Below are 14,107 nucleotides of genomic sequence, written 5' to 3' on the forward strand. Positions count from 1 at the left end.
CTCACTTTTTCCAATTTTATATTAATCAGAACTCATAGTTTTGCAGTATTTTGACTTGTAATTTCAATTTTTCGGATCATTTTCCGGCTTACTACATAATCACACGAGACTTCCGGCATCTTCTTAGGATATCCTTCATCGTCAATGTCGATCGTGCCGACACGCACAACAACACGGGTTATCCTCGTCGACATGACTGAGAGGCGGACAGATTTCGTCGTCGCTTGTGTATCCACGTCTTTTCGAAAGACCTTGCGCTCATTGAGATCCTTGATGACACGGATGAGTTCCTGAGCTTCGATCTGCTCTCCATTTGCAAATGTCTCTTCGACAATATCCAGAACACCTGCAGCCTTCATCACGTTGTACATCGATCTTCGCCCGTCGTCCCAGCAGCGGAGCAGTCTGCCTGTATCCCGCCATGATGAGGATCCATAATCCTCTACGCCATCAACAACGATCTTTGGGAGACGCTGGTGTTTCTCACCGCTCACGAGAACGCGCGTCGACACCCTGCACAGATACTCCGCAATCTCCATGGGAGTCAAGTCCACCCGATCCGGGTGAAGAAGCATGGGTCTTAGCTCGTAGGCTGTGCCCAGATCGGTGAGTAACTGAACGGTTAATTCATCTTTATTACTACAAGAAAATAAATAGAACTTCTCTACATATGGTTCGGAGGTTGACCAGGCCGACATCTTTGATCTGATAGAGAGAGAAATTCTGGAGACGGTACTCGATCATCCAATGGACTCAAAAATGAATTGTGAACCAAAAATGAAATTATATCAGGTTTTATAGGTCCCGCCAAGTCCCGTCCCGCCGGGTCCCGCCTCCGGGAAGGTGACGACCTTGGAGAACACGGTGAACACGGTGCGCGCCAAAAACCAAAACGTTGCTCGCGCCATGCCGTGTCTTTTTTGGTTCGGGTTTGGAATCTTTCCATTGACATAAGTCAATTAGTTTTCCATCTATGTCCGTAATCGAAAGGTCCATGAGGTGTAGAATTTTTCTAGCTTTCCTCTCGTATAATTCTTTTCGACATACAACAATTCTTTCTCGAACTTTTAGCTGCTGGAATACCGGATTCATCTTGACCTCAGATGCACAGATCATGCATCCATGCATTGACGTCACAGTACATCATTGCAGCACTGATTTCACTGTGAAGTGTGGAACATGGGTCAATGCGCGATAAAAGGATGAACGTGATTTCAGCGGGAAGTGCGCTAATTGGTCACATGTTTTCAGCGGGAAGTGCGGTAAGTGGTTAATTGTTTCCAGCGGGAGATGAGTGGATTGGTTAATTGAAAAACAACCAGTTATTCCGAATTCAACTATTACGAAAACCCTATAAAAATAGATCCTCGGTACCTTGTCAAGCCATTGTGTGGTTGTCCGCCACCACCCCTGCTCAGGATGGAACCCCTTCGGAAGAAACCTCGTCAGTCTTTTGATGTAGTGAGATCATCTGATCTGTTGCAATTCTTTAGTTATTGTCCTGATCAAGAGTTTGCAGATGTACTAAAGTTTTTCTCTCATGTTCTACCGTCGCTGGAGCTGCTTCTTGAAGAGAATATTGAGCAATGGGGCCAGTACAAGTGTTCTTTGGTAGTTCAGGTGGTGATGCAGAAGCTGAATCCTGCTACAGGACAAATGGTTTCCAACACATTCTTCTTCCGATCGAGTACAACGCTGGTGCTCAACACCATGGAGCTGAGGGACCTTCTCAGTAGGATGATAGCTCAGATCAACGCTCGTCTTGATGATTTCGTTCGTCATGGATCAGGTTGGGTAGTTGAACGGATTTCCTGTTTACACATCGAAATGTTACGCTACTGTGTACTTGGAGGAAGTTCGTACATCCCCTTGCCACCGGAGTTGAAGTCGAAGAAGGCCATTGTTAACGTGCAGAACACTGACAACAAGTGTTTACTGTAAGTATAGCAGTGGGGTTTCAGTGTGGTGATACGGTGTATGGATTGAACTGTATGCCGCCTGTCCATGTCTTATGTCATCCGTACTTTAGATGGTCAATACTGGCTGCTAAATTTTCGGCAGACAAGTCTCATCCATGTCGTCAATCGTCGTACGTAGAACATGCGGATACTGTGGATGTGAGCGGCATCGAGTTTCCAGCAAAACTGGAAGACATACCAGTCATCGAAAGACTGAACGACGGTCTTTACATCAACGTCTTCGGATATGAAGAGAAAGTCATATATCCGTTAAGAATTTCTCAGCAACCGCAGACCGCCATCAATGTATTGCTCATCCAAGACGAACGCAATGACGTGGAGGTGCAGCACTGGGTGTGGATAAAGTCATTCAGTCGTCTTGTTGCTACTGGAGCACGTCGAGCACATTTTGTCTGCTTCAGATGTCTCTCAACACACGTCACGGAGAAGGCATTGAATAATCATATGATGTACTGCAGTGAACATCCTGAAGCTACGGTGGAGATGCCAAAGGCTGGCGATAGAGTGATGTTCAGGAATGTGAACAAGCAGCTTCAAGCCCCATTTGTAAGTAGAACACTTAATCAAGGTGAACACACTGTGGTCTGTTTTTTTTTTTTCTTTCTTTACTGCACATGTTTCTTGACTCTGAGTGTTCACCTTTCTGCTGTTTTACTCGGTGTTGTCTCTGCAGCTATTCCTAATTCTCTATCTGTCTTTTCTGCTGTTTTACTCGGTGTTGTCCCTGCTGCTATTCCTACTTCTCTCTCTCGCTCCCTCTCTCTCTCTCTCTCAAATGCAGGTGATCTATGCCGATTGTGAGGCTTTCATAGAACCTCTGTCCGCTGACAATAAAATCGGTCATTCGACATTCCAAAAGAACAAGCATGTAGCCTGTTCCTGTTCGTACATTGTAGTACGATCTGATGGCGTCGTCACGAACCGTTTCTTCTACCGTGGAGAAGATTCTATGTTCTGTTTTCTGCTGTCACTTGAGCAAGAGGAGGAGACTATCCGTGATGAGCTTCTAGCATGTAATGCTGGTCAAATGATCATTTCAGAAAGTCAGCAACGTGAATTTGAAACGGTAGTCTCCTGTTGGATCTGTGGTGAAGCGTTGGGTAGCGATCGTGTACGTGACCACTGTCACATCACCGGTGCTTATCGTGGTGCAGCACACAACCATTGTAACCTGAACATGCGGATTGAGCCATTAAAGATTAAGATTCCTGTGATCTTTCATAACTTGAAGGGATACGATTCTCATCACATCATATCTGCCATTGGGAGAACGTCCATTGATGAGATTACGTATGTGAACAAGAAAGGACAAGAACGGGTACGTTACATACGCGTGGTGTGTGTGTGTGTGTGTGTGTGTGTGTGTGTGTGTGTGTGTGTGTGTGTGTGTGTGTGTGTGTGTGCGTGTGTGTGTGCGTGGATCATGATGTTTTTCTAAGAAGGAAGATCATTACTATGTTGGTACTCATATTCACGTTTATATGATTGATATTCATCTTTACAGCTGCACCTTAAAACTGTGTCTCCTCTTTTTCTTTCTTCTTCTCAGACCAAGCGTGTAACAGGTTTAATCAAACTTGAAAAGTAAGAGGCCTGGTTGAGCGTGCCTCGACCAGTTATATGCAAAATGTGATAGTATACATGTGGCAATGGCGCCAATGAAGGTGCTAATAGACAGGCGTAAGACGCATGAGGTGCGAGGGAGTGTAAAGTTATAGAGAACAGGGGAAAACTGTTACATCATCCCCCTCCTATGGAGAGGAAGGAGCTTATAACCCAAATGCTCAAGTGGAATAGAGTACAATAAGCGCAAACACGTGCGAGACGAAAAAAGGCTTCGCACTGAAGTAACACAATAAGACGACTGAAACTCCATGCAAATAAAGTGTAATAAGCTCAACAAATGTGTAAGGTGAAACTAGAAGTTCAACTGCAAAACTCAGCGGGCAGAAGCCAAGGTTTTGTACTTCTGAAGTGGAACAATGTCATTACCAGATTCATCCAACAAATAATGTTCAGGTTCATTGCCGACGCTGACGTTGCTGACATGACACCTTTCTGCAACGGGACAATTTCCTACAGCTATGGGTGTCTCCGGCTCCGTAGGTTCCTGGAGAGCAACGTCTTCAACCTCCAGAGCTCCGAACCGGTTAGCGACTGGTACCGGCGTGGGTGCTTGGGTCGTCGCCAGTAAGCGCACCCCCTTTCTTACTGGCGACCAGCGTTTGGGTAGCGCTGTCCACCCTCAGTACAGTCTTTAGCGAGGTGGCCTGGCTTCCTGCAAGCAAAGCAGTGTCCCATTGCTCGCAGTTGGACACGCTCTTGGTCCGTCAGCTTGCGGAGGCCCTGAGTCTGACCACGGAAGCTGGGCACGGAACGCGACTCTCTACTGGCTGGTGGCCCCGACGCCGGTGGCCCTGACGACTGCTCCACGGTGTTTGCTGCCATGACAGCTTGCTCCAGGGTACGTGGATGCTCACGCATGACCTGTCGCTGGATGTGCGGCACTAGACCCCTGACGAACAGCAGCGCTCTGGTGTGGTGGTCGATTTCCGGCACTTGCAGGCTGAGGCGAGTGAAAGCAGCAATGTATGCGTCCAGCGATCCGCGCTGCGCTGCGGAAATTAGTCCCATACGCGATGTTTCCTCGTTGTGCCGTGGTCCGTACACATCGCCAAGTGCCGCTTTCAGAGCAGGCCAGTCGGAAAACACTTGGTTAGCTTCCAATGCCGCTATCAACCAAAGACGAGCGTTTCCAGTCAAAAATCCTGCCGCGTAGTCGACCCTCTGTGCCGCATTTGGGAGCGCCAACGACCGTAGGGCCATGTCCATTGCAAACGTCCATTCTTTGAATGTAGCGGAATCTCCTCCAAACACAGGCGGCTCTTTCGTAAGGCGGGGTGTTGGCTCCCACGGTTCCGAGTTCGGATGTATCGTTCGGTTTCCTTGGCTAACGCGCTGAGCGGTCTTGATATCGTTTATCAGCCGAACGACGAGTACGAGGAGCGTAAGCAGAGCGACCAGAACACCTGCCAAAAGCAGAGTAGGAACCATCCTCTGCTACCAGTGTAACAGGTTTAATCAAACTTGAAAAGTAAGAGGCCTGGTTGAGCGTGCCTCGACCAGTTATATGCAAAATGTGATAGTATACATGTGGCAATGGCGCCAATGAAGGTGCTAATAGACAGGCGTAAGACGCATGAGGTGCGAGGGAGTGTAAAGTTATAGAGAACAGGGGAAAACTGTTACAAAGCGTCTCGGTGCTATCAACGTGATTCCCATCAACAGTGAAAAATATGTCACATTCGGATGGAGACAGTTCCAGTTCATCGACAGCCTGGCATTCTTGAACACCTCCCTAGACCGGTTGGTTTCGGCTTCACCACCAGATGCATTCGCCCTTCTATCCGCACGATTTCCAGACGAGGATGAACGCAAACTGTTGACACGAAAGGGTGTCTACCCGTATGAATATATGGGGTCGTACGACCAATTCGAAGAAACGCGTCTACCACCCAAGGATGCATTCCACTCAACGCTAACGAACACGGTGAGTAGTGTGACAGATATAGTAGATCTTTCTCTCTTTCTTTTTTCACCATCTTACTTCGAAGTACTAAAATAAGCCAAAATGTGTTTGAACGCTTCCTGCAGCTTCATACTAAATAATTGATTGTGTGGGCGAACTACTAAAATAAGTTCGTTGATTTGTTTTTCTTTTTGGTGTACATTTTCTATTCCCTAGGGTATCAGTGATGAAGACTATGCCTATGCACAAACAGTATGGACTGCGTTTGACTGTGAAGATCTAGGAGACTATCACGACCTCTACCTGGAGACTGATGTGCTGCTGTTGGCTGACGTTTTCGAAAACTTCAGAAGAACTGCTCACGCAACCTATGGATTGGATCCCGCTAATTACCTCACCTTACCGGGATTTGCCTGGGATTCGCTGCTGAAAATGACGAAGGTGTCCCTTCATCTCATTTCCGACATTGACATGTTCAACTTCATTGAGCATGGCAAAAGAGGTGGCATAAGCATGGTGTCCGCTAGACACGCCACCGCCAACAACAGATATCTATCGGAATACAATCCAGACGAGTCGTCAAGCTTCATCCAATATTTAGATGCGAACAATCTATATGGATGGGCCATGTCTCAACCCTTGCCCGTGTCGGACTTCTGCTTTGAAGCAGTGACGGATGATCTTCTGGAGACGGTACTCGATCATCCAATGGACTCTTCGACGGGATACATGGTGGAGTGCGATTTAAGGATTCCAGATGGTGTGCATGACATGATGAATGATTATCCGTTGGCTCCTGAGCAGATGAAGGTGACACGAGATATGCTTTCTCCATATCAGACCCACATGGCAGAGAAACTAATGGTAAGTCATGGTCTATCTGGTGGATATGCTTGTATTAATCTTCTAAGGTTTGTGTATATCTATACTGTACTCTTGTAGGTGAGCGGTTTGGAAGCGAAGAAACTGGTGCCAAATCTACTACCGAAAGAGCACTATGTTCTGCACTACAGAAACTTGCAGCAGTATGTGTCCTTGGGTGTGGAGATTACAGATGTGCATCGTGTGCTCTCCTTCACACAACACCCATGGATGAAGCCATACATCGACACTAATACTGACCTGAGAAAGCTATCAACTTCTGATTTCGAGAAAGACTTCTATAAGGTGGGTACTCCACATCATGTGTGTGTGTGTGTGTGTGTGTATTTAGCGATAGTGTGGGATCTAGTATGTACTGGAAGTGTGAATGACCTGAAGATAACAGTTTTCTTATTGTTGTTTTTCTTGTCTTTTCTTTGTATGCCTGTTTATCGTAGTTGATGAACAATGCTGTATATGGCAAGACCATGGAAAACGTTCGAAACAGGGTAAACATCAAGCTCATTCGTGAACAGGATGAAAAACCACGTCTCCAGAAAAGCATCAACAAACCTTCGTACATCCGCAGTGTAGCCTTTGAGAACGATCTGATAGCAATCGAGTTTGCCAGGACAAAGGTGACTCTCAATAAACCCATTTATGTGGGTACAGCCATCCTCAATCTGTCGAAGCACTTGATGTATTCCTTTTACTATGAAGTTCTCCTACCCCGCTATGGACAAAATGTACGTTTGCTCTACACTGATACTGATAGTCTGATCGTACATATTGAAACGGATGATCTGTACACCGATATGTCAAACAACATAACAGCCTATGACACATCCAACTATTCACCATCCCACCACCTGTACAGCACGGTCAACAAGAAGGTGGTAGGGAAGTTCAAGGACGAACTAGGTGGCAAACCCATCAAGGAGTTCATTGGTTTGCGGAGCAAGATGTACGCATACCGCTGTGAAGACAACGACGACAATGGCAAGCGTGCCAAAGGTGTGCAGAGAAGCGTGTTGAAAAACACCATAACCGTCGATGATTATCGAACATGTCTCGTCGAGGAGTCTCAGCTGAAGAGAACAATGAATGTTCTTCGAAGTCGACGACATTGCATTCACGGAGAGGAGCTACGCAAGATTGCCCTCTGTGGATTCGACAGTAAGCGTTACATTCTGGAGGATGGTATCAACACCCTGGCATTCGGACACAAGGATATTCCAAAGCACTGAGGGATTTCCACACATACTAGAGCATATGTCATATCTTCTCATGAAATACATTGTAAATACTATGCGATTCATAATATTCACGTTAATCCAAAGCATGAGCTACATTGTACATATGAAATGCTAATACTTTTTGAGATCATTCACATCCTTCTTTGTTAACCAGGTATGGAATTTTTCGTCTTGATAACCCCTCCATTTGACGAGCCGACTGTTCTTGTTGTATTTCAACACCTTATCGAATCTCAATCCTGTGTGTCTGGCATGTTGTAGCTCAGCTCCATAGAACTGTCCTTGAATGACTTCTCCCATCAGGTCTTGAACACGATAGGTGTGGGGTACAGTGGGTAGGACATCGTTTACCACGAACACTTCCTCTGTCCAGTTGGGCGTGTACCCTTTCTCGAAATGACGTTTAGCTACAGCCAAACGCACATCATCACCCACTTTGAATTTTGCTGGTGATTGCTTCGAGTGTACGTCTGCATCTTTTGGTTTTCCATCAAGAGAAGCTTTCGTGGGACTCATGCCGATACTGCGATGTTTCGAGCTGTTGTACTTGACCATAAGCTGAGGAAGGACGTCAAGATACTGTGTCGTAGCTTTCTCCGTGAAATGGCGCCACATTCTGCCTTTCAGTGTTCTATTGAAGCGTTCCACCACCACGGCTTTTCCTTCGTTGTGGGTGCTGTACATGATGATGTTGTGATCCTTGACCCATTGCTTCATTGTTGCATTGTAGAACTCCTTGCCTTCGTCTACCCATAGTTTTTGTGGTACCCTGTTCGATGTTTTCAGGATCATGTCGAATGCATCCCTGACAGCAGAGCCAGTTTTGGTTTTCAGGGGTACTGCCCAGGCATAGCGACTGTACAGATCGATGACGGTCAGCAGGAATTTGTAGTTCTTGTTGCTTCGGGCAAACCGTTGCATATCCACTAGATCGGCACTCCAGATGTGATCCACAGACCTGCTCTTCACCTTGCGTCTTTTGAAATGCACTCGTCTGGGTTTGTGCAATTCGTTAGCCAGTTGCGTGTGGAATGGTGTGGACTGCGACTTCTTCTTCTGTCTTCCATCATGAAGTGCTTTTTGCACTTTCGTATCCCACAAGGCTCCACCACCTCGCAAGACACCTAAACTGAGAACCAGTTGATCGTTTTCCAGCTTTTCATCCTCATCGAAGACTCTTCGGAAAGTTCGAAGTGCTTCATCCAGACCATATTTGGAAAATAGCTTTCCCATCAATATGGCATACCATCCACATACTGCTGTGCTTCTGTCTTGAACGGCTTGGGTGTTGGTGATGATCTTACAGTCTGCATAGGCTTCTTTAAAGAAATCGCACAGTGCAGGTTCAGTGTAATCTTGCTCCATAGTGTATAGACTGCGTCCGAAACTGTCAAAAACCAGGATCACGTTTTGCTCGCGACACACGGTCAACCAATGATGTCCACCTTCCGGTGCATCGTACACCGGTAGAACGTTGTCGGTGTTGACGATACAAAAGTCTCCATTGTTCAAGGGTGGTAAGAGGTCGTAACTTGTACACCCCACGAACCCTCCAACACCATTCAATCTTCCTTTGATGTCGGCACTGCTGAGAGGGTAGTCCATTCTTGATCATAGCCTGAAAATTTTCGCGCACGTGATCACATTGAACGTCCACTCAGGATATCCTTGATGATACGAGTGATCCTGCTTTTATCCTTCAGAACCTCTTGAATGAATGATGCATCGTCCACCATCACCTTTTGTGCTCTGATCATGAAATGCTCGGGATGGATCAATTTTGCTTCAGTTGTTCTACCATACGTAGAAGTCATATCGTTGAGATCTTGAAACTTGAGCTGCGATCCTGGTACAGCTAGCACTAGGGTGGCTAGTTCATGAATCTTTCGTTCTGATCGAAGGAATCCATCGACATGTTTGTGGATTCCCACCGCACCCGCTATGGTTGCAAATGGGTACCTGGACATGTAGATGCGATTCGTCTCGTTGACCAGAGTAGTGTAGTCGTTCATCGTCTGCGTCTTCAGGGCATCCGCAGCCGCTTCCACCCGACTCCTGAACCTCAGTCGATCTTCATCGTAGAGTTGCAGCAGTTGTGATCGGCTTGTGAAATAGTTGCTCTTCAAAAAGGTTGCCGGTATATTTGTATGTCGGAGGAAACTGTCCAGGATTTGTAGGATCCATCGGTCAAATTCGTGGTCTTGTAATAGATTGAAAGGCACTGATGTTAAAGGTGCCTTTCTCTTCTTCCTGACATCTGCAACGGAATCGCGAACTTGATCGGTAGTGGAATCATAGTTGAGTATGTTGGATGCAATCACATTTCTCACAGACGGGTAACTGATGTGATCGGGATTGTTTTTGAAGTGGGCGTCATATAGACGCTTTACTCGCGGATCAGCTTGCAGTTCCAACAGGGTGGAGGTGCTCAAACTGTGATCTGGCACTTGGGAAAGAACTTTCTTGACGCTTTTCAAGTAGGTATTGTAGTTATTACCTCCTTTTTGCCGCATGAGTGGTGGTATACCGAGAACTTCCCACGAATTTACTCTCTTCTTGAGGATGTGTTGAGGATGTTTCGACATAAACTGCAAGGTTTGCAACCTTTTACGCTTGGGTATCGAGAAGGATCCCTTTCTGGACCCCACCCTCTGTATACTGCTCGGTAGCCCATTTGAGAATTTCACCGTAAGTTGCTCCATTCTTATTCATGATTGGAATTTTTTTTAAATGTTTCGGCTAACTTTTCGGCTAACTTTTCGGCTAACTTTTCGGCTAACTTTTCGGCTAACTTTTCGGCTAACTTTTCGGCTAACTTTTCGGCTAACTTTTCGGCTAAACACGCACATCAACGAGGTTTTTATTCAAAAGTCACCTTTAATGCAGTGTCTTCGCAATACGTGTAGTACTGATTAGAAGAGCAATCAATGGTTAGGATAGGTCTGCGACACACCGCCAATAACTTCTCATACAATCTAAAGATAATGGATGACTTCGTGCACACACCACCAAACAGAGTATTGAGATAACGCTTGATATTGCTTTTATCAGTGAAGCGAAATAGATACATAAAGTTTGCATTGATCTTCATGTCCTTAATGTTATCAAAGCTCTGAGAGAGAAAGAACACGTTCAACTTATGATGATGACTGTACATGGTGAAGAACTTGTAGAGACACTCTCTTTGGCTGCCGTGCTTCAAACCCATCACTCTGATGTCATCAATGATCACATAGGTGTTAGGCTGGAGATCCATGTCTTCGATACACTCGGGCATGGTGCTGTAATGCTTGAAGGATTTGAGGCTTGGGAGACGATACTGATCGGCCGGCGTGTTGGAGATGACAACTATACGCTCAGGTTGCACACGTTTCAGGAGCTTGATGAGAAAGTAGGATTTACCCATGTTGCTCTGTCCCAGAAACAATACGTTTTGACCCCAGGATTTCAGAGCAGGAATGATTTCCGTGAACCAATCCTTAGACTCGAACTGAAGACCAGGAATGTGCAGCCCGTGTCGAGCAGTGGCCGTGGTCGGAACATCGTCGTTCCTTACGGGACTAGTCTTTTTCTTCCTCCCGATTTCCTGTCCAAGGAGCGAGATAAAGTCCATGATCAGATGTTGTAGGATGGACCGATGTGAGCGGAACTCATAGAAGACGGTCCTGCACTGTTAATGTTCTGTCGAATTTTTTGAGCAAATGGAGTTTCAGGACGGGTTAGGGATCTACGAGGTGCAGACAGGAACGATGAAGCTTCGTCGAGGGCACGATGTCCTAGTTTTTTGAACAAGGCCCTTCCTTGTTTCTTTATTCCTCGTGCCCTGCGGCCTTTGGAGCGAACTTGACGAGCTGGTTTCTTGGTTTTTCGAGATGCTCGTTGCCGAATCTTCTTCGGTGCATGCCGACGACGACGACTTTTAGTGCGCTTCATGGCACCTGCTGAGCTTCCCTTCCTTACTCCTCTGCCGAATATTTTATCCATTACGTTGTCACCCAGTGATGCCATGGTACCCATGGCCAAGGGAGCAGCCAGGTTCGTCAGGAGTGGTATGGCCTTGGCGGCTAATCCTGGTGGAATGGCTAGACCTCCTCGGTGCATGGCAGGGTTGTAAGCTGTTTTCATTTGCGTTTCCACAATGTCTCCTGACTCTCCTCTCCCCAAAAGCATGGGAAGAAGTGTCATTCCTGCCATGGCAGCCAGGGGTCCAAGTCCACCGCGTTGCATTGCATCTTGTTTTGTCGTGGGTTCCGCCATCTGCTTTTCCATCTCATCCGGTCCAGCACCGATTAGGTTTTTCCAGAAGCTCTTTTTCCAGAAGAATCCACCGTGTTGTCGACTCGATGTTTTCAAATCACCACCGTAGACACGATGTCTGGTCTCCAGGTCACCACCTTCCATGATGCCCTTTTACTACTAGGTCGGAATTAATTCATACAACTTCGGCTTTGATACCTTCATCTTTGCTCATGGTGTACAAGTACTTGTCCATGCAGAGAAGGTTGACTTTGATCGAGGCACCATTTTCGCTAGGTCTCCTCACGGGGGCGTTTGTCACGTCGCTAAATTGATAGTCGATGGACAGATTTCCTCTCGATCTTGGATTGTCTGTGGTCCGATCCAGATTCAAGTTGATAGGCACCATAAAGTAGTGATTGCAGTAATCTGCAGCGGTGATGGGGATTTGCGTTCCATACGTCTTGCCGAAAAAGTCTTGAACCAGATTGTAGCCACGCAGGTAGGAGGATTTGTTGTAATCGTAGAAGTATTGCCCTTCAGTATTACGACTCACATCCCACTGGAACTTGAGCGGGTTGTCAAAGAGCGTCTGGTCGTTGACAGTGACACGAAGTTGACTGAGATTTGCATGAATCATGGCCAGTCTGTTCGAAGAAAGCGATGCTTCACCTCCAGCCAATGCTGGCTGTGTACCATGAGTCAAATCTGTGAAGAACAGGATCATCCTGCGTGGAATGTCCGCATTGTGAAGCAGTTCCAGTGTACCAGCATCATCTGAAATGCTCTTTTGTATGAGACGAGGGCACCACGTGTGGAAATAGAGTTGTTTGGGAAGGCGTACACGATCGGTGAGATTGGGTTCCATGCGATAGGTAGTGTACACAAAGTCCAATTGGAGTAGATCGATCTCAATATCACCGACGCTCAGAGCACTGTTGGCACCACCGCCTTGATCGCTAAGCATGATGTATCTGGAAAGCTCGGATTGTGGCAGATCAAAGCGAAGCTTCACCTGTGTACCCGGGGGTAACCAAGCATCGTCCTGATTGAAAAACGGTAGGAAGGGTCTCAGCTTGTACTGAAACCGTCCAACAGCTGCACGAAGTGCATTTTCCTGAACCGTGTTGGAGAAGCCTTCGTTGGTGACAAGCTCGACGGTGGGTGCACGCCTGAGTGTGAAATCATCGACGAAATCCGGTGCTTGTGCTGCATTAGCGTTTGCAGCGTTTGTTTCGAAGGCATAGCCATGCTTACGCTTCACACCAAGTTGATAGGGCGATAAATCCACACCTCTCAATGCTCTTTGCGGATCCAGTTTCTGTAGACCGTAGAGATCCGAGTCCACGTACTGAAGGCGTTCGCTGCTGCTTTCCATTAGACTGAGGATATGCTGAACCATTTGCATGTCGGCAACTTTACTCGATTGCGTGACCTCTGTTCCGTTGATCTCCACTCGAATGTTCTTGAACCACGAAAAGGCTGGTGACGTGGTGCACACCCATCGCGTGTAGTCTCCAGGCTGGTTATTGAGATTGTTTTTGACACTATAGCGCATTTTCACGATGAAATAGCTCTCCCCCAGAGCAATGAAATTCGGCGACGAGATGTCTAGTTCATTGTTCAGGGATGGTGGTGATCGATCTGCTGTGGAAAAGAGTCGTACTCCGCGTCTACCCTCAAGCAACGAGAGTTTCTTCTCCGTCCTGTCGAGGATGTTCTTCTGAACGATCTTCGTGTTGGTCAGGAGTCCCGTGAAGGACTCCGGAGCTTGTGGTGAGTATATCTCCTGTGCCATTCTTGCGAGTCACATTATAATAGGGGTGAATTTTTTTTAAAGATCCAATATCCAGTGTCTTGCGAAAGTCGTTCATCATCGATATCAATCGTTGATGCTCCTCGTTAGTGAGCTTCCCATCTTCCAGAGTAATGCCCAATTCCAACATGAACGAGTCTTCAGCTCTCTCCATCTGCTGCAGTTGTTCAATACACTTGACAAGCTGACGTTTGGTGTCGAGAACGTGTTTACCAATGCATGCCATGATCACACCGATGATCGTGCTACTGATGGCGATGATTCGAATGCGATGTTCTCCAGATACAACACCACTCCCTTGAAGAATGTTGAGAATGGTTTGAATGAGTATGAGAAAGGACAAGATTGCAGTGTTGTAAATTACGTACTTCTCCCGGCAACGCACCTTTTCGCTCTCCAATTTCTTTCGTTTTGCTATATCCTCCACCAT

The 14,107-nt window shown here is 46.6% G+C and overlaps 2 protein-coding genes across 2 annotated transcripts; both read left to right on the forward strand.

Moving 5' to 3' along the window:
- The first annotated feature begins 1,867 nt into the window (after window positions 1-1,867).
- Window positions 1,868-3,529, forward strand: LOC135827409 (uncharacterized). The gene is made up of 2 exons (XM_065339900.1): window positions 1,868-2,525; window positions 2,761-3,529. Exons 1-2 carry the CDS (start codon window positions 1,992-1,994, stop codon window positions 3,415-3,417), a joined length of 1,191 nt encoding a protein of 396 aa, XP_065195972.1. The 5' UTR covers window positions 1,868-1,991; the 3' UTR covers window positions 3,418-3,529.
- A 1,706-nt stretch (window positions 3,530-5,235) lies between these two features.
- LOC135827129 (uncharacterized) lies at window positions 5,236-7,616 on the forward strand. Its single transcript, XM_065339654.1, has 4 exons — window positions 5,236-5,529; window positions 5,725-6,372; window positions 6,451-6,675; window positions 6,828-7,616. The coding sequence occupies exons 1-4, from the start codon at window positions 5,455-5,457 to the stop codon at window positions 7,614-7,616; spliced, it is 1,737 nt and encodes a 578-aa protein (XP_065195726.1). The 5' UTR covers window positions 5,236-5,454.
- Window positions 7,617-14,107: the final 6,491 nt, after the last annotated feature.

The sequence above is a fragment of the Sycon ciliatum genome, chromosome 11, assembly GCF_964019385.1.
Source record: "Sycon ciliatum chromosome 11, ocSycCili1.1, whole genome shotgun sequence".
Classification (NCBI taxonomy): Eukaryota; Metazoa; Porifera; class Calcarea; order Leucosolenida; family Sycettidae; genus Sycon; species Sycon ciliatum.

Excerpts from the sequence above, each read along its gene's own strand:
- LOC135827409 (XM_065339900.1), top strand. The coding sequence starts at position 1,992 with ATGCCGCCTGTCCATGTCTTATGTCATCCGTACTTTAGATGGTCAATA. Across the intron at positions 2,526-2,760 it reads AGCAGCTTCAAGCCCCATTT|GTGATCTATGCCGATTGTGA; the intron begins GTAAGTAGAACA and ends TCTCAAATGCAG.
- LOC135827129 (XM_065339654.1), top strand. The coding sequence starts at position 5,455 with ATGGGGTCGTACGACCAATTCGAAGAAACGCGTCTACCACCCAAGGAT. Across the intron at positions 5,530-5,724 it reads ACTCAACGCTAACGAACACG|GGTATCAGTGATGAAGACTA; the intron begins GTGAGTAGTGTG and ends TCTATTCCCTAG. Across the intron at positions 6,676-6,827 it reads TCGAGAAAGACTTCTATAAG|TTGATGAACAATGCTGTATA; the intron begins GTGGGTACTCCA and ends TGTTTATCGTAG.